The 20,095-nt window shown below is 39.1% G+C and overlaps 1 protein-coding gene across 8 annotated transcripts in view; it reads right to left on the bottom strand.

Annotated features, from left to right (window-relative positions):
- The window catches only part of TRPM3 (transient receptor potential cation channel subfamily M member 3), a 404,943-nt gene that overhangs the window by 55,228 nt on the left and 329,620 nt on the right, over positions 1 to 20,095 (bottom strand). For all 8 annotated transcript variants that reach the window (XM_032097560.1, XM_032097555.1, XM_032097559.1 and 5 more), the window contains exons 9-12: positions 18,281 to 18,353; positions 10,217 to 10,317; positions 8,275 to 8,409; positions 5,671 to 5,721 (exon numbers count right to left, since the gene is read on the bottom strand). In XM_032097560.1, the coding sequence (XP_031953451.1) occupies positions 5,671 to 5,721; positions 8,275 to 8,409; positions 10,217 to 10,317; positions 18,281 to 18,353 (360 nt within the window). The remainder of the gene's footprint in view (positions 1 to 5,670; positions 5,722 to 8,274; positions 8,410 to 10,216; positions 10,318 to 18,280; positions 18,354 to 20,095) is intronic.

The raw sequence follows: 20,095 nt of genomic DNA on the forward strand, positions 1-20,095 counted from the left end.
AGAGCCATGGAGATTGTCTCACAAGAAATGAACTGAGTTTGTGGCAAGGGTCATTAGCAGGATCCTGGAAAAGATGCCTAAATACTTGTCCTTCCATTTCTTTTCCTTTCTTATCCTCTGTTAGATATTCTTATATATCTATGTTTATGTATATGTATATGATGTCTTCAGCATGTACCTTTCAACCTGAAAGGAAGAAGAATGACAAATATATCCACATCTCACTGTCCTCTTAAGGTGAACTCCCTTGCACACATCCTCCTTCTCTTCACTGTCAAGTCTGAAAATGGCATCACTAAGGTTACGAGTTCTCCAGTACTTCTGGCTTGCAAAACTGTGAAAAAAGATTTCAGTAACAAATTGTCTCTCACTGCACATGAACTTGCTTTGAGTTAATGGGGCATTTCTGTTCTCCCGTTGCAGTAAACCCAATGGGGCACCTCGTAGGCCAGAACAATTTCAGGCTGGGGTGCACTCACTGATGTGCCGGTCAAGTCTCTTGGGGTCTCTGGCAATGGGGGAACAAAACCCCATGTGGGCACACCTGCTCTTCTATTCCCTCCAGTGGAACTCCTCAAGGAAAACTCTGATCCCTTTACAGGAGGAAAGGACTAATGGGAAGGGAATGAACCCAAATGAAAGTTTGCTTCCTTCTGTAACTCACTGCTTCTGAGTTGATTGGATGACAGTTCATGTTTCAGATAGCATTCCCTACCAGAAAAGAAGGCATGATTCAGCAAACTGTGAATAGATCACCTGGCTCTACAGACCTCACTAAGAAACCCTTCAGACTTACAGAACAGTCTCTGTTCTGTACGTCACTGTGCAAAATACATGACTACAAAATAAAAAGAGAAAAAGTGTAAAAAGAGATAAATTATCCTTCTGTGTACTCTGAATAGTAGCCTAGAAAAAAGGAATATTACTCCAATAAAAAATTATCTTATATAGTCAACACTGCAGAAGGACCAGAAAACTTTAACTCCTAGCTTCAAAAGTTTTCAGTGCACAGTAATAAAAGTATCTAATTTTCTATAATGATGTACAGCACCAATTACAGTGAGCCTGTAGCTCTTTTTATGTGTTCATTAGAAGAAGGTCAGTAATTCACATGGAGTAATTTTATGACTGTCATGTCTTGCTGGAAATATCTGCATGTCTGGAGATATCTGTCTGGCTTCTCTGGAGATGTGCTTATTAGATTAGAGCAGAGAAACACTAAGGGAGAGCAGATGGCAACTGGTTCTGCAGAAGAGAAAAAGTGGATGCAAATATCCTTCTTCCTTTTCTGCCTCAGCCATGAAGAGCAAGGCTTGTTTCCAGCCCTGCTACCACGGTACGAGCAGCACACTGAAAAGGCTCAGGAGGGAGAGAGGGAGGCAGTGCTCTGGTGTACCACGCTCAGCAATCAGCTGGCATTCAAAGGGACAGAAAGTCAAGCAAATTTAGTGGAAAAAATTGAGCTGCCAACCATTTTTAAGCAATGTCCCCTAGCACATCCTTTTGCAACCTTCCTAATCCTGTCTAATTTGATGGGTGGGGGAATTACTGTGGTTTGCAGGAATGTGTATTAGCTTAGATAATTTGTACATGGTAACACATATGCTGAACAGTTTAAAGAAAAATAACAGCTAAAAATAAAACAAAAAATAAACCTAAAAATTAAATCAAAAAATTAAATTCTTCTAGGTTAGTTTGGTTGGTTTTTCTGCCAAAAATGTTCTTCTCTCTCCAGAATCTGTAAAGTGATAATTCTACTAGAACAAGGATGAAAGCATCAGCAGAAATGGGAGTTGCAGCTCCAAGGCAGGATTGTAGTTCAACAGAGTCCTTCTATCTTAAGGCCTTCACTCAAACTGAATGCTTTAATATTATTAAGTGGCAAAAAATATTTGAGCAGTTAAGAAAGAGCAAGAGGCATCAGGGTGCTACATGTGTTACAAAGGGTGAGTTCCTTTATATAGTTCTGATTTCTAATTTTTAATTAAAAATTTAGGAAAAAAATTTCCATTAGAGTAACTTTGATATAATATGCATCTAAACCTCACAGATAATATTGAAACGCTTCATTAAGAAAATTCCCAAATCCACAGCAAAAATACACATTTCATAAACATTACTTTTCCAAAGTGAGAAGCCCTAGTAAAGAAAACAGCACCATCCTTGTGAGAGGAGTTACACACATGCCAAAGCATTTGCTGTATCAGCAGACAGCTTGAACTAGCCTGGCAGTGCTAAGAACGCTTGTAAATGAAGCACAGTGGTGCAAGTGGGACAGAACTGCCCCAAGAACAAGCCAAGAACAAGAATTTGGTTGAGATAATTCTACTGCAGTTTAGATGGTAAAGAATGACAGAGGAGAAACTTTGATTTTGAGGTAAGATAGGTGTCCTGGTTAATAATCATCTGATCTTCTAATGTTGGGGAAAACTCTTCAAGGTTAATGCACTATTCTTCTCCTGAAGAAACTTCAGCTTTAAACTGTAGCTAGTCAGTTGTAGTACTTTTTTCACTTCAAGTGCATTTTTGTGTCACCAAGTATCAAACCTCTGAGTTTGCATGCTGAGGAAAAAATATTACTGTCAAAATTCTGTATACTTCTAGTTTGTTCTCTGGAAATGCAGGCATACAGCAGTAGTCCAAAAAACCCCCAAATCTGGAAATGTAAATAATCCTGAAGTGGAATTGAGATCTGTTAATTACATACAACTTTTTGCATAAGAGAAAAAAAATCCATCTGTTAATTTCTACTGATCTTCATCATCTAGTTGAGGCAGGGAGGGATTTTTATTTTTTTTTTAAATTTGTAGAGGGCAACCTCCACTTGCAGACAGGGTGTCCAGCACGGCCACTTTCTGATTCCTTCTGCTTAGCCTGGGTACGGTCAATGGAAGGAAGCCAAACTTACATATTAAATTCTGGACTTTTGACAGGAGATGTCAAAGTGGCCATGAGGCAAAAAATGCAGGCAGTTTGGTCCCACTATGTACTTACGGAACTGAGAGGACTGAAAGGTGATATGAGGCAGAGTCATTATATCATAATTTGTCTTGTTAATACATGCAAAATATATGCACATTTTGATTACTGTAAATTCTTTAAGATTGTGCCTCCAGGCCTTTACAATATGCTGCCTAGGCTATCAGTCTTCACAGCAGTATTTAGAAATCCAAAGGGAAAATATATTGTTGTGTGGGAAAATAATATGTGTGTGTCCATGTGTGTGCGTGTGTGTCCATGTGTGTGCGTGTGCGTATGTGTCTACAGGCTGCCACAAACAGAATGTGATAATGTGACTTCCGTTGTTCTAATTATTTGCTTTATGAAGCAGGCAAGATTGTCTTTCAAACAAAACAAAACGGAACAAAACCAAACCAAACAAAAGAAAACACAAACACAACAAAACAAAATACCATCCTACTGATTTATACAGCTATATAGTACAATAGTAGTAAATTACTGCTTCTACAATTTTTAAGCATCCATTTTCTATCTGAGAATCCACAATGATCCAGATGCAAATAATTTTTTTTAGCATACACCGTTTTAAATAGTGCAGGTTTTAAAATTGAGATGTACGTGTAAAAGCACAGTGTGCTTTTCATATTGTGTATTTCATATTGATTAGGTGCTGCCTCAAGCTGATGTATGACATACTTTTGTATTTATATTCTGTGATGCTGTAATTAAATCTGAGAGGCTAGGTATATGGCATCAAAATATACATAAACTCAAAAAATTAGCATCAGCAGAATGGTCTGTCTTTTTTTTATGCATGCTGGGCCATCTAACTGTCAAATGGTGATGTGTCCATTCAGAAGTTATTTCCAAGGAGGTGTTTTCATTTAAACTGTTGTCGGATCTGCTGACTGATTTATGGCTTGGTTGACTGGTAAGGGATCTGTTCCGCTGGCAGGGCTATGGTGAGCTGTCACTTCTCCCTGTGAAACATGGCTGTTCCTCATCACTGACAAAATGAGAAATACGGACCCAGAGGTGCAGTTTTTTTCCTGAAGGTGCTAAAGAGCTGCACCAGCCTGTCTACTTTTAAAGTCCTCACCTATGTTCATAAAACTGATTCAATGTAGTTGGAATTACTGAAGATTTTAGATATGTTCAGAGGAAAGAAAGATAAATTTAAGGAAAGATAACCATCACCTAATATTTAGAAGTCACTGTGGAACAAATAATGTCATCAAATATAGGGTAAGTTTATTTATTGTCTATCAATATACGTCTGTGAGTACAGATCATCTTTGACTACCTTGAAGCCTTTTTTTTCCAAGAGTTTCTTTAAAAATACGTATTTGGCTAGAGGCTCAGAAAAAAGATTGATACTACTTATTTACTCAACATACAATTTGCTATGCCTTTGAAAAAGGACGTGGAAAGGTGATTCTGGGGGAGAGAAGGAGTTTGGAAAGGTAAATAAATTAGAAGAAAGATGATGCTTGTTTCAAATACTTAAGAGTTACATAAATGACTGCGTATTTAGTAAAAAAATTATTCTGGAAACCTGGGCTTCAAGAGCAGTATCCATTCTAAATATATTCTAGCTTTACTCTGCTCATTCCAACGGGATTTGTTGTGCATGGTTTCTTCTGTAGGTGTTTCAAACTTTTCAATGGTCACTCATAATTGGACGATGGTGACGCCATTTAACACACTAACCAAAGAATACCACCAGAACCTTCCTAAACATGCTACTGACTATTCTGTAGAATTACTTAATAAATAGATGCTCTATGACACATTGCCACTCTCCTCCCTTAGCTGACTTCAGTTCTGTTCAGCTGTCACTGACAGAAGAAACCACTAAAACCTGTGCTCTTAGAAAAAATGTCCTCTCCTTTTAAAATTTTCTATCTAGTCCCATGTACAGAAATATCCTTTCTCAAGTATGGTACCCTTGAGGTCTGACTTACATAACGTGCAAGGTTGTAATCTGCACGTACTTTGGGAGAATATTCAAGCTGATGAGGTTGTTTGCAGACTCAATCTCCTTACCTGATCCATATATTTAAAGGATAAGGGATTTCAATTCATTGCAGCTGCTGTGCCGTAACATTTTTAATCCTGAGCACATTGGTAAAGGTATTTGGTATTTCCTTTCTGCCACTATACCTTTCAGTGTTTCTGTCCTGCTCTTCTAATGGATTTTTATAATTCAAGGCTCTTGAAATTAACATGATAAGGGTCAGGGGAAAGTAGCACTACTCATTTTTTATATTTCTGCTGAGGAAGACGGCTACAACATACCACACAATACAGAATGAGGAACTGTTTCAACAAGGCAGGATCCAGCACACAGGTAACAGCTATTTTACAGGCTTGGAAGTAAACTAACAACACAGAAAGTAGCTTTAATAACAGTTGCAGGTATGGAAAAATACAAATAACAGCATAAATCCACACAGTATGTAAGAGCCTACAATTATGGCAGCAGACACACTATTACTCAAGCATCTAAAACCACAGAGAAAGCAAGCCAAATAACTTGCTAATTGTGCTTAGTATGCAAAAAGTTCATATTTGGAGCACACAAACAGGACATTCTGTACTGGCAGGAAGGAGAAGGCTCTGACTGAAAGCTCATGCAAAACTGAGACTGTATCTAGCTACAAAAAAGCAATGGCATTATTTTCAACCTACCGTCTGTTGGGCTCTTACCTTTTTGACATCCCTGACTAGATGATGCAGAGTATTGGATGGTCCATGTCTCTGCAAAGGACAAATGAAGAAGAAAAAAATAGTTTGCACAAAATGTAAATGTTAGGATAACTTTCTCACCTTAGTATTTTAGAAATCAGGCAGCTGAGAGAACTTAAATTGTGCAGTGCTATCAATTAAAAAACCACAAAACAATTACAAGAGCATTATTTCACCTGAATCCTCTTTTGTAGAAAACTCTTCCATAAGAAAACCCTAAGAACTACTGTATTGGATGAAAACTGAAGTCCTGTGTACCAGGTTAGGCTTGGAAAAGCCAGGAGCACAGCACAACATGCACTACCTCTGGGAAAGAACGGACAGAAAACCAGCTGCTTTAGTCTCAGCACTTCCTGCACACTTCCATCGCTGACAGCTCAGAGAGACTGAGCCTGGCATTGAGCCTGTCTCATCTGAAAGCCACTGTCCATGAATGCACGTGTATGTGAATGCAGCATGCACAGTGTGTGAATTTGTCCAATCTTCTTTTGACTCCAGCTGGCATTGCAAAAATATTCTGAAGAGGAATACCGCAATTTCAATTTTATTATTATTATCGTTGTTGTTGTTGTTTTTATATCTTAATTTATTTTCTGCTTTGTTTTTGACTGTTGCTGATATTTTAAGAGACTTTTATGAGAGGTCTTCTTGGTCGTAGCTGATGATGGATGAGATCATTGCTCATGTGTAGAGTCGATGTTTCCATACATGCATTGCTCTTCACTTCTCAACAGTTATTTTTACATAAACCCATCTCTGAGCATGATGAGACTTACCTGTGATTCTTCATATGCTGCTTCAGATTTTCCTACCCTGAGTGATTCTAAATCATCTGTGAACATTATTGTCTCTTCTGTAGGTACCATTTTTCAGATCTTATATAAGCAAGCTGAACAGCTGTGGTCCCAGGACAGGGTCTTCTTCAATGACCCTGGTCATAATGTCCTTTTGTGGTGAAAACAGACCATGTATTCCTTCTCTCTGTTTTCTAACATTCAAGTAGTTTTTAAACCAAAAGTGTCCCTGATCTTCTATGCCATGGCTATACTTCTTTAGTAGCCTTTGAAGCTTTAAAATATTGTCAAACAGTTTTGCAAGAAAAAAAGGGGACCAAGTGCAACATCCTTATTCTCCTGCATGTTGATTGCAGAAATGGTAATGGATTTCTAAGGCTTAAAATTTTCCTACAGAAGCTGGGTAAACTCTTTGTTGACATAAAATTGATTCCCTTGTCTGTGAATTCTGTAATTTTTCCTATTTTTACAAATTTGCCATGGCAGAGGTAAGATTCAATGGTCTGTAGCTTCACAGGTCACTCCTAGGTCTCATGCTGAAATATGGTATTTTTTAACTGGCCTTGTGATTTTTCTGGTGCTAAGGCTACTATGGATGCATTTGATCATATATTATAATTGGTAGTTTAGGCATTTCACAGCCCGGATCTTTCAGAATTTGTGCATGAAAAAATTTATGCTGATTTCTATAGCAATAACTTAATTCAATTTTGTAGCTCTAGAACTGAAGACTTCCCTCAAACTTATTCCCTGTAAAAGCTGGCTTTAGTACAAGAACTACACTGCTTATCCCTGTTGCAAGAAAGCTCACAGGCATTCTGTTCTTAATACCTGGGTGCTAGTCCATAGGCAAAGTGTAAGCTGATCAAAGATCAGATGGGAATTTGTCTCTAGGGTGACATGGATACCTGTTTCTCTACATTTTGCCCAAATCTAATGAATTCTTTTCATGTTTGATATTTTTGCAAGACTGACTTCTGGTCACCATCAGTGTGCAACACCTCTGGATAACAGCCCAGTGTGGCAGCTTACGACGGCAAGGGCTTTGCACAACCTGGCAGAAGAAAAACTTTTTGAAAAGAGATACGCTCATATCACAGACTTTCTCCAACACACAAAACTGGGAATTCTAAGAACTAGACAGTGCTTTAAGACTTTTTTCATAACACATAGGAAGTTTGAACTTTCTGAACTACTACCTAAGTTGGGTGAATGCTGGAATGTGTTTTGCATTTGAGAATTCAGAAGCAAACTGAACTTGTGCAGTTTTCTATTCATTTTAATGGCAAAGATTAAAAACCTGCAAACAGGTTTTTAAAGTCGAAGGTATAACTTTTGGAACACTCAGTGAGGGCATGGGAAAGTCCTTCACTATAACAGAGATTGATTAAGAGTTGGATGATTTTTCTGAAACCATATTGTCAGGAGTCATATAACACCATTGTATGGTCCTAACTTGCCAGTTAGTGTCTTCCAGCCAATGCCACCTGCCTAAATCTTAGGCTTGTCATTGGAATTACAATGACAAGCAATTAGCTGGTACTGTGTGGGGCTTAGTTCATGTCTTACAAAATCCATACAGCAGATTATGTGGGCAAGACACAGCATGTTACATTATATGAGAGACAAGCAAGAGAGACAATATGGACTACTGAAAAATTTCTGCAGCAGGTGTTGACTGCCTTGTGCATCATCATCATGTCATTACAATACAAGTGGGAGCTAGAACAGTGAATATAGAGACAGAAAATTTGCCTTAGGTTGGCCCTACCGTATTGTACAGTTCCTCTAGCCGGGAGATGGTGAGAAAACGATGCATGCTTACTCCATTTTCTATGAGTAATTTCACAAAATCCACTCTGTCCAACACCAGTGCATCCAGCATTGCTTGCTCAAGGGAGCCCACCTGCAAAGCAAGTGATTAATTGAAGCTGTTCCTGGGCGTGGCAGGCTGCATCCAGCTGGTTCAGTCACTCTAGCACAAGCAGGGAATCCTGACAAAATTCTGAGGGCTGCTCTTCTATGCTTGAAATGGGATAATCACGGTTTTAATCTGTAACAGCTTTTTCTGACTCAGGGCTGCATTTCAAAAATTAATATCAGAGTGCTAGTTAACATACTCTAGGAAAAACAGATTAGGACAAAGGAACTGGAACCCAGAAAACTGGTGACCACATCTCCACCCTATTCACCATGTCATTATTATTGCTATTTCTTTTCCTGTCAAACATTTTATTTGTATTGGATTTATTTGTTATGGGCACACAAAATCACTTTAGTTCTGTTTTTTCTAGAGTTTTCTTTTGTTTGTGGTGTGGAAACTCAGGGAAATTTGAACACCCAGGAAACAGAAATAGCTTCACAATTTGCATTCCTTTGAAGGCCCAAATGCAAGAGGTCTACTCACACAAAACCCCTCCTTCTTATCTCTTGTAGGTCAGGTGGAGTTAGAATGATGAGAAATTACCTCATCCTTCCAGCTTTTAGCTTGCAAAATTATTTCAGTTTGCAGAATTTATGCAAATTTTTGCTATGATGTGGTGATGAAGAGATAACAGTAAGGCCAGTTCAGTGCCATTAAAATCCCTCTTACGTTTTGACATACATGTCAAAATGATACGATGCACAATATCATAGACAAAATAAATAGTCCTGTTCACTCCATAACTGCAAAGGCGAGGATTTTTGTACTAGCTTTTATGGGCAGCAAGCTGCAGAAAGCTACATTTAAAGCAAGGATACTTAAACAGAAGCTCTTCCCATTGTTATAATTTTTCCATGGGGAATTGTAAATGCTCATGTAATGACAGCATGTGAAATTTTAATGACAGTGATGAAACAAGTGTCACAGTAATGACTATTGTGGTCCCATTGAAACTTCTGAGACAAGATAAGTTGGGCTTTGAGGAGATAAAGGTAAAGATCGAGGCTTTCTTGTTTTTTTTTTCTGGGTGACTTCTGTCCCCGTAAAAGCTGCAGCACAATCTGGGAGTTGACTCCTCCTCCTCTGCCTGACACAGTGTTCAACAGCCCCTCCATTTACAGCCCTACCACTCCTGAAGAGAATATATGCCCCTGGTGCTCCCTGGGAATGGTGTGAGCTGGGGAGCAACTGGAGCACAGAATAGGACAGATACAGAGCAGGCAGATAGATGCAGAACAGCAGTGGGCACAAACTTAACACCACCTGAGGTCTGGAGCCACAGCCCATCTGCAGCGACACTGCTGATCAGCTCCTGCAGTCTACCTGACTTCCAACATTTGTGTGGCATATTTTTATGCCAAATCATAACCTTAAATTCAGTATTTGCATACAAAAGCATGCTGCTTGAAGAGAAAAAAGATGCTTTGACTTTCCTTGAATTTATAGCCTAGCACTAAAACACGGCTGTACACTTGTTTTTCTCAGATTGCAGAATCATGCTTGGTGGTATAAATCTGGTACTTCCCGTTTTTTTCAGAGGTATGGTTTCCTACTCTTAAGGCATCGCTAGATGTCACCATTTCCTTGGACAACAGAACACATTACCATCTCTGCAACTGTGCCTGCCTTCAGCAGCTGTGATTGGGAACCATGTGTTTGGCAGGACCCAGTGTGTTTTAAGCCACACTAAAGCCACCATTGCCAACAGAATGGATTTAATACTCTGGAGGGTTCAAAGCGTTTTCAACAGAAGATGCTGTGTATATATATATATATATATATACTGTACCGGCCACTGTTGCCCATAAATAAAGATCTGACTGCGGGCGATGTCTACTCTGTTCCAGGCTAGTGCTAGGCTCAGCTGGTCGGGAGCAGATGCGTTAGCTCCTGTGTATACAGACAGGGGTGCAGGGAGAAAAAAGAAATAAGACATTACGCTCATAATTCCATGGTAATTCCTCTTCTTGAAAAGTCTTACAGATGTCCATGTCATTTCTGCAGCTGATCTCACACTAAAACAAAACCAAACTGTCCATTGCACCTGTAAAAAAAATTGGTTCTCAAATCTGGATGTGTGGTTCTCAGATTGTCTTCTAAACATTAATTATTTCCTCATATTCCCCTTCAATATACAGCAGATACTGGTGATATCAGAAGAGGGAATTCGTGGTGGACTAAACTGGTTTCCCTCCTATTGGATAGGAAGCAAGAGAACAAGCCAGGATACAGATGGAGCTGCAGGAATACACACACCCCCACACATATCACTGAGAGCGCACACACACACACACACACACACACGTGCCTCTAGCAATTACAAGTAGATTCAACTCATACAGACACCCCTCATTTCAGTAGTTGTGCTTTTTTCGGCATCTTATGCATTTCTGCTTGGTAAGAAGCATAGAATTTCTCCCCCGTTTGTACTGAGGGGTCTTGGTAGGACAAATTTCCCTTCACATATGAAATATCCAAGTAAGAAAGCATTCTATAAAGCTGGTGTCAAGGTATAATACATCCAAACTAAATCAGAAACTATGTGGATGATAAGATGGATTTGGAGCTGTTTGTTTTTGGAAGAGAGGGTATGTTTTTCCCTGCAGTTTTAATGGACACTGTGGGACATTCCTGTCCTGCTGTGCTTTTTTAATATTTCACAGTTCTCAGCTGATTTGCAATAATAAAACAGCATTTGTGCTTCAGTGTCACAGGGAGAGCTGGCCTGAATGAACTAATCCACCAAATAAATAAAGGGCCCTTTGACTTTTAACTACATATCTGCTTGCAGTGGTTAGGTGATTGTATAAAGGCTTATTTTTTAAAGAACTCATACCTCTACTGTTACTGTGTCTTTATTAATTCTTATACTGATATAATGGAGTGAGCATAAGTAACAGCTTTTCATTACTTCAAAGCATTTCTGTCCCCATTTCTGTACTATTCAAACCCACGCTCTCCAGCTGAAAGTGGACTCTGAAATTGGAGGCAAGGAAAACATAAAGCTGGCTGTTGAAATTCTCTATGAAGACCTTAATGAAAACCTTCATGAAGCCTAGCCTGTAGTTTAATTTCATAACTCTCAACTTTGAAGTCAGTTCACTGCTGACATTGCCAAATACTTGTCAATACCTACAGTGATTGTTTGGGAGATAGTGGATTGTGAATCATCCAAATCACATTCATACAGAAATGAGCTCAGATAAAAAGGTGAACAATGCAGGAACAAAACAGAATTGAAACAAATAAAGGAGGAAGAAAAAAGTGAAAATATTTCTGTGACTTCTGTGGCTAAGAAGTACCAGGAATGCCCCTTTGCATAAGACACAACTTCTCATTGCTATGTGCTACAACACAGACAAAAGCTCTCACAAGAGACCTCAGGGGGAATGCCAACATCTGAAACTTCTGGAGTTTCTTACACAAGCAACACACAGCATTCAAGAACAGAAAATATTTACCTTTGGAAAAGGCAAAAATGTTGCTACATTTCAACATCCCAGGATTTATTTATAAAAACAGAAAACAAAATTACCTGCAGAGAATATGATAATGTAAGTTTAACACAGAGAGCAAATAATGTTCTTCCCCCTTCTGATGCAAACAAGATATCCTCTCATCAGATCTCCCCCAACCATGTGCCTATAGGAGAAGTGAGAGCTTTAGCAGGTGCTCAGGTAAGGTTTTTGGTGAGCCATGGAGGAGGCACATGGATGAACTCTAAAACTGGGGGGCAGTGACAGTGATCCCACAGCCTGACAACATTTTGCACATGTGATGAGGGAGCTCCAGTTGCTGATTTTCCTCCCACAGCCTACAGTCTGGGTAGCCAGGGGTGCCGTCTAGTTAGAAACCATTTTGGATCAAGAGTGGATCAGATAGACTTGGGGAGGGAAGTGGGCTACTTACACTGCCCCCACTTCAGACAGAGGTCAAGCTAAATCACTGAGGCTCCAGATGAGTAACTTCTGAGCCCTAGCAGGGAGTGTTCTCCAGTTTGCGTCAACTGACCCTAGCAATCCTGGGCCTTTTCACGCTTTAGGAAAGATTCAGCTGGCAGATGAACAGAGGGTCTTCTGGCGCATTTGATCACAGGAAAGAGCAGCTGGCATAGGGCCTGCTCATCTGTTCATCAAAATTGTTTTGTTTGAGCATGCTCATTGCTGCAAATACTGAGCAGAGGGGAAAGCAAGCCATGGTCCAGCCTGTGTCCTTCCCATCTCCCTTCACTGTGCTTAAGGCTGCCAGCAGTGGCCAAGCTTTCCTGTGGGTGCATGTGCAGTCCCAGAGCTGATGCTCTTCTCAGTGCTTGTTGCCATGATGTTTGATTTCATTGTCTCACAGAGCACTGCAGATACCTGGCAGTCAAAGGGCATGTGTGGTTTCTCAAGGGGATGCTGTACTCCACGTCTGAACCAGTCTATCAGCTAGGGTGTAGACTGGGAAGTACAGGTGTGCATGCTGGGACTCTGGTGCATTTGGTGGGATGGGTGCTTCCAGAGTAAAGTTTCTTGCTGGAAAGCCCTTGCTTCCTTCTCCTCTTTCCTGTCTTCCTTGAGGTGTTTTCAGGTGAATGTGGATAACACTGATGTTACTTAGGAGGAGAAGGAAAATCAAAGCTATAAATGTTTGTACAGAGCAGCATACGGGCTGTGGATGCCTTTTACTTGATTTTATTCTAGGATAGAACTGATGGCCTTTGTCTCACATGAAAAAGGAAGTATTCAGTAGGTGGAATTTTACCCAGTATTAAGAAGTATGAATGTTTCCACTCATATATAGAAAAATTCCCAGAAAAAACAGGAGATGGCCCTCTTAAGACACTCTCTCCTTTCAATCATTTCCTTGACTGCATTCAGTGCCATAGAACATGGATTTGAGTCAGTAGGAAGAATCCAAAAAGTGATCTTTCTGGGGATGCATCTCACTCATGAGCACCACTTTAATGCACCCAAATCAAAGCCAAAGATATTTGGGAAATAAAGAAATAAGGTACAGTAAATAACCTATTGTACTGCATTATTTTAATTGCCATATCATACTTATTGCGTTAAATAATGTTTTAAGTAATATGACCAATGTCTCTATAATATTTACTCTAGTAAATTCTAGTGTCTGGCTGATTGTAGGATATGTTCCTCAAAAGAATGTTTTAAGTCTATGACAGCATCTGTATTGTGACCCCTCCTTTCATCTGCTCCTAGAAGAAAAGTTGCTTTTGGGATGCAATTCATTGTTTTGGCAGTACTTGGTATAGATATCTCTGGATATAGATAGACTGCTGGGACAGCAGTTAGTTCATGCAGATGTTAATTTTCTGTTCTTAGGCTGCCACCTAGGACTGCTTGGGTATCTTGCATAGACTCTTCTGGTAAAAAGTCACATTCTCTACTCAATATCTTGGACCAAAAATGCAATACTCTTTGGTGATAAAGCCTGGGACCATAAACTCAACACTGTATCTTTGGTGAGCCTGGGTACACATCAGACAGTGAGTGTTGTGCACTTGCAGGATTACTGAAGAGCTTTGATATACTTATTACTACAGGCTTTTATATACCAGCTAAAGCTTACTGTGACCAACATAAACCCCTGAAGGACTCTTCTGGAATAGCCCATGATCTTGGTGCTCAGGAATCTGGAAAGCTGAAATGACACAAAACTGATCTACCTAGACAGAAATTGTTGTGGGACACTCATTTCCAAAGTGCACCCAAGCATGTCAGTGTCCTCCCTGAATCATCATCTAAAGAAAAGAAATAGATTAGGAAAATAGCAATCCTAATTAACTTCTTGCTCTGTGTCTCAGCAGGTCTGATGCTGTCTTCTGTTTCAGCAGCTCTTTGGTGCAAAGGCTGTGTTTCCACAGCATTTGCTACGCATCATCTTGGCATTTAAGAAGCCAATTGATAATATAAAAGCAGACAGCAAAAACAGCTATAGGTGCACTAACCACATATCTGACCTAACTCTGAAACCTTTTTGTGCCTGTGATTTCATGGCTGGCAGACTATCCCAGACCATCTGATACCACATGATGGCTGTTCAGTGAGCATGAATCATGATTTACTCACAGGCTGGAAAGTATGCAGAGACATCACCTCTGCTTTAGCCTCATCTCAGAGGGTTACATGGCAGTAATATCCCTACATGCTCATACCACAGAGCACCTCTTTCCCAGTGCTGACAATAGCACTGGTGAGGCTTCTGGAGCACCATCTGAGCCATGGCTGGTGCTAGTCTGCTCCAGACATTGCAACAGCTTCGTGAACTAGGATCTTTGATGCCACTTCAAAACAAGTATTTTTTTAGAACATCTCCATATGCCGTCTTTAACTTGCCTGTCATATGCCTTCTGCTTTGCTAGCAGCTGCAAAAGGACAAAATCCATTACAATGTGAGTTCCAACTGTTCAAGTTAAGAGAGCACAAACAGTTAAACTGCATTGATAAACTTGCCTGCTAAAACTCATGCCTTTGGAAACTTACTTCCCACATTTGTGTCTCTCAACATTAAAAAAAAAAAAAAAAAAAAGCATTTGCAAACCATATGCTGTTGTGACATCCATGAAATGTAAATTGATAACCAGTTTGGATGCCATTCTGTAGTTTATTGAAGACCACTTCCAAGAAAGACAGATCTTGCTGACAAGATTAAACAAGTGAAAACAAACAAGGAAATAATCTGCGGTGCTGAGTTTGGGGCGTGTGGAATATGCTGCCCAGGAAAGCTCCTGAATTGGCAGTGTGTCTGGTGTGGGTTTAAAAAGAGATTAGTTCATCACAACTTTTACACAGCAAATAGGAAATGACACTTTGTGTTTCCAAACCCTTGTCCCCCTCCACCGTGACCAAATCACTCACACCAGGGTGGGATGGGTCATTAGCTGATATGTTCCTCTTGCACTATCAAGAGCAGCAAATTCCTCATCAGGAAGACTGAGAAAAAGTTACTGGTAATCACTCACCAGTTTCATACATTGTGCTGCCCCTTTTTTCACACAGTACTGAAGAGTAGGAAGACTAAATTAATTCTAAAATTTAAATTTATGAATTTCAAGATAACTCAGACCCAGGCTTCAAATCTCCTTATTATTTTACTTATTATAATTATTACTTTTCTTTAATTTTAGAGACAGGCAACTGTGGAAAGTAAGTTTCCAATGGCATGAAAATTCCAACACCATGTAAATTCCAACAGCATAAAAAAATAATTTAAATTTATTTTACTTATTACAAATAAGTTATTTATTAAGAATCAATAGACAAGTGGTTCAGCATTGCTACCTTAGACTTTGATGAAAAACCCAAGTATCCATCAGGCTAATGAGGTACATTTACAGAAAGTCAGTATTTCTTTCAAAGTGGGCCAGAACACTTGTACAAGGACAGGGTGTAAATAAGGACAACTGACTTGGCCGAGACAACAGATCTCATCTTTGCACATATTTGTTAAATGCCTTGTGATCAGGAGGCTTCTATGGACCAGAGGCACCTGGTGAATCTGATCTTCACTGAATACCTTCATAATCAGAAAGTCCTGAGGAGCAGGGAAGATGAGGTGTAAGTCTTAGTTTGTCTGGCTCTTTCTCGAGCAAGAAACAAGTGCTGCTGCCATCAGCAGATTTTCAAATCAAGATTCTCAGACAAGCATGAAAGGAGATGTCAAAAGTACTTACACAGATCCAGGCACTTCCTGAGCTAAAAAAACGTCCTTATGATGACTTGCACCCTTAACATGAAGAGGAAAGGTAATTTTATTTTACTAAGGGGCCAACAGCACCAATTAGGCACAGCAAAATGGATATTCCAGATCAGGGAGGACTACTCATATACTGAGACTGCAACCTCAAAACAGTTGCTCATGTAAATACTGCAAAAGAACATTTCAAATAGAAAACAATCCCTCACAGGCCTGTGATTTATTTTCTTCAGCTTCCAAGAGCCAGTTTTCAGAAGACTCCAGGGATCTATGTTGGGATACAGACCTTGAAAATACATCTAGAAAAAGTGGAATCACAACTCTAAGGCATTCTTTGCCTTATCAATAGAAAACAAGAGCAGTACTTCCAGGGATTGTCTTAAGAATAAATGTGAAGAGAATAACTTCACACTGAGGACAATAAAAGATTCAGTTATATTTAAGATAAAAATGAAACCTGAAATTATATTATTTCCAAGGGACCAAAAAGAGAAATTTGGTGATGGATACAATTCTTGATCCTTGTTTTGAATTGATTTATTTTTTCTTTCGTCACCTTGGTTTATATTTTTTCTGTGTGAACATGTTCCAAATGCCATGAGGTTTAATTATGTAAGTAGTTAAAACACACCTCAAACTAGTAGCAGCAAAATAGTCATGCTACCTGCAGGACAAACAACTGGTGTCTTGATTGAAATTATCTAAAAAAGTGGAGAAAGCAATACTACAGAAACCTAAAGAAACAAAAACTACCGAAGCAAAGTAACTCTAGCTCATTTGCTTTGTTGATAGCTGTCAGCTTTCAATGATACTTTTGAAGTGGCCAGCGCTAGTTTACTTTTCTTCTTCATACTTTTTCTTTAAATGTTTGAAGTGAAACTTTTAAAATGGGATTAAAAATCACGCAGAAGGTAAAATGCTACTTTGCATGGCTAGATGAAAGTTACTCAGGCCTGCTCTCTTCACACAGCTTTTGTGAGTGTGAACAGGAAGAAATTGAGAAGAAAACTAATCCCTGAAACATACAGGAGTAGGTCCCATTACCTTTTGAATATCCAGTAAATCTATTATATTTTCTGCTGTGACTCAAATTCAGGTCTGCCACACCTGTACTATCTTATTCAGGTGTGGGGGTGGCAATACCATGCTGACAGCTAATATCAAAGAGCCTCATGAAGCGTAACTTTTCCCAGTCACCTTTGGAAGTCCATTCCCCTACGTTTCTCTGGCTGGACTTTAAATTTGTTTGGTATGTCTTATTCTCTGTTTTTTTAAATCAGCATGGTATTACATAGCACAAACCAGTCCAGACAGAAAAAAGATGACCCTGGTGATTGATAAATGCAGTTTGTGAAAATCCCTTTTTGGGGAATACCATTCAAATGGAGGGCTAGAACCTCCCAGTTCTTGTTTAGTAGAGTTATCCTTCATTTGGGAAGTTCAATGTGCTTCAGAGCCTTCAAAATCTCACTTGTTTCTGTATTTGTAAGCAGATACTAAAGTACTAGATAATATAATATTTTGAAGGAAGCTAAGCTAAACGGCATGTTTGCAAGACCAGGGTCTATAATGAACTGTAGCAACAGCAAATTTATTTTAAGACAACCTTTTAAGAGCATAAATGCCACCTGTAATGGCTTAGGAAGATGTAGCAACCAGCCAAGTTTAAGACAAAAAGTCCAACCACCCCAATAGCTGAGTTCTTAACTCTGCAAGTGGAGGCTGAAAGGAGCCTCACACTATTTCCAGACTTTCCTAGGAATGACTACAGATAACATTTTACTTTGACAATAGAGCCAGCTTTATCTAAATGGAAGTTCTAGCTACCAAGGCAATCTGAGTAGTTCTTTGGCTGTCTTCTTGTGAATACTAATCTTCTCAAGTAACTGGTGTGGGGGTCACCACTGATGTTTCTTGTGACACATTAGTGATTGTGGGTGGGAAACAAAAATTCAGAAAGGAAAAGCAGTAGCTATTTAAACATTAAAGAAAGAGCTGGATTTGTATAAAGCAGATAGAGAAAGATGCAAAAATTCAGTTTCACAGTATAGGTTTACCATCTTGATAGATTCTGTCAATAAATGCAGGTTTCAGTACATCAGAGACACAAACTGGATTGATATAGACTCACTGTGGAGTTTAACTCTTTTACCTTTTAGTAGTGCTGTCAGGATAGCTAAGTCAATATCCTGGTGTCCTTCTGATCCCATGCGAAAAACTGTGATCTGCAATGTTAAAAGACAATACAATTATTGAAACCAGGGTAATTAAAAAAAAATAACTTAAATCAGGGCAGCGTGACTTGAATCTTAAAATGTCCTGATGGCTATGAGATAATCTTTATTCACTTTATGAGAACTTTATTAAATAGGATTAACATACAGTATTTTTTGTGACATAAAATTTGATAAGATAGAAATTGTATTAATGATCATATGGAACAAAGGTGTTCAGTGTCACAGGGTGAAATTGGAGATGAAGAAATGTTCTTGTATTAGAGTGACACTAGACTTAAATGCTCCCAATAGATTACAAGGAAGATTTAGGTATATTATGAGTGTGGACCTAACTGATGGCATATGGCACAGAACAGATATTTTCAAGTGATATTAGAAACCCTAAACTCTATATAGGAGAGAGTTAGATAAATAATCTAAGAATTATGTTTCTAACAGGTCCAGGAATGTCTTCAGCCATGTATGGTCAATGACCTATCACTCAAAGGTTTTGAGGCAGTGAGGCGAGATACACAATTCATAAATAGTAAGAATTAATATAGGGCAGCTGTTCTTTCTAGCCAGATTCACTCTTGGTTAAGACTGCACTGAAACATACAGAAGTGTAAATCCCCTTGCTCCTTTTGTTGCCATAGCAATAGCTGGTTTTGAACCTCTGGTTCTTATGAGGCAACAGAGATTGCAGTTTTTACTAGTGCCTTCCTTTACTCATGAAAACTATATCATCATTTTGATCTGAATGCTTGTTATCTGCTTTTTCTTCTCTAAGTATGGACTGCCTCATTTCCTTTTTTTTAGAGTGACACCTTTTATTAGGAATTGCATAAACATATTTTAAATTCATATTAAGCAATGTATGTTGTTTCCATGTTCCTAGATTCCTACTCATACAGCACTGAACTGCAGCAGCATCTGATATAGAGCAAACGTCAGGTACGTCTACCATCACAGAAGGAGATAAACAAAGTCTGAAGGACACAGCAGAACTTCAGTGATATGCTTCAGTTTGGCAGCTGAAAAGTGCCGCAGAGAGTATTCCAGGAAATCCAATGCAGCCCTCCTTTAGCACCTATTCTACCTTCATTTGATCCTAGAGCTCCAGGACTTTCGGAGGCTTTGGCATCAGTGAAAGTAGTAGCATCTTAGAGGCTAAAAAGCAAACTGGATAAAGTAACAGGAAACTGGCTTAGCTCAATTAGTCAATTGAGTTAGGTGATGTCTAAACCAATTAATGTAAGAAGTTACTTACATTAGGCAACCTCCCCAGTTAAAGTACACTATTTCCAAGTTAGACTTAGTTTGACCCTTCAAAGTGTTCTTGATACAAATCATAAATGATACTTTAATGAAGTTTTTTCTCTCTCTGAAATTTACAGATACTTCTGGCAAACTAATTGATGTCTATCCCCATACCACAACTCCAGAATGTCATGAGATTAGAATAGAATTAGAATAGGAATAGAATAGTAACAGAATAGATTATTTCAGTTGGAAGAGACCCTCAACAATCATCTAGTCCAACTGCCTGACCATTTCAGGGCTGACCAAAAGTTAAAGCACAGTATTAAAGGCATTGTACAAATGCCTCTTAAACAACGACAAGCATGGAGCATCAAGCCCCTCTCCAGGAGCCTATTCCAGGGTTTGATTACTTTCTTGTAAAGAAAGGCTGCATGATAATTTTCCTAATTTTTTTCTATTTCCTCAATGACTGGCAGTGAAGCTCTCCC

The sequence above is a fragment of the Corvus moneduloides genome, chromosome Z, assembly GCF_009650955.1.
Source record: "Corvus moneduloides isolate bCorMon1 chromosome Z, bCorMon1.pri, whole genome shotgun sequence".
NCBI classification, from domain to species: domain Eukaryota; kingdom Metazoa; phylum Chordata; class Aves; order Passeriformes; family Corvidae; genus Corvus; species Corvus moneduloides.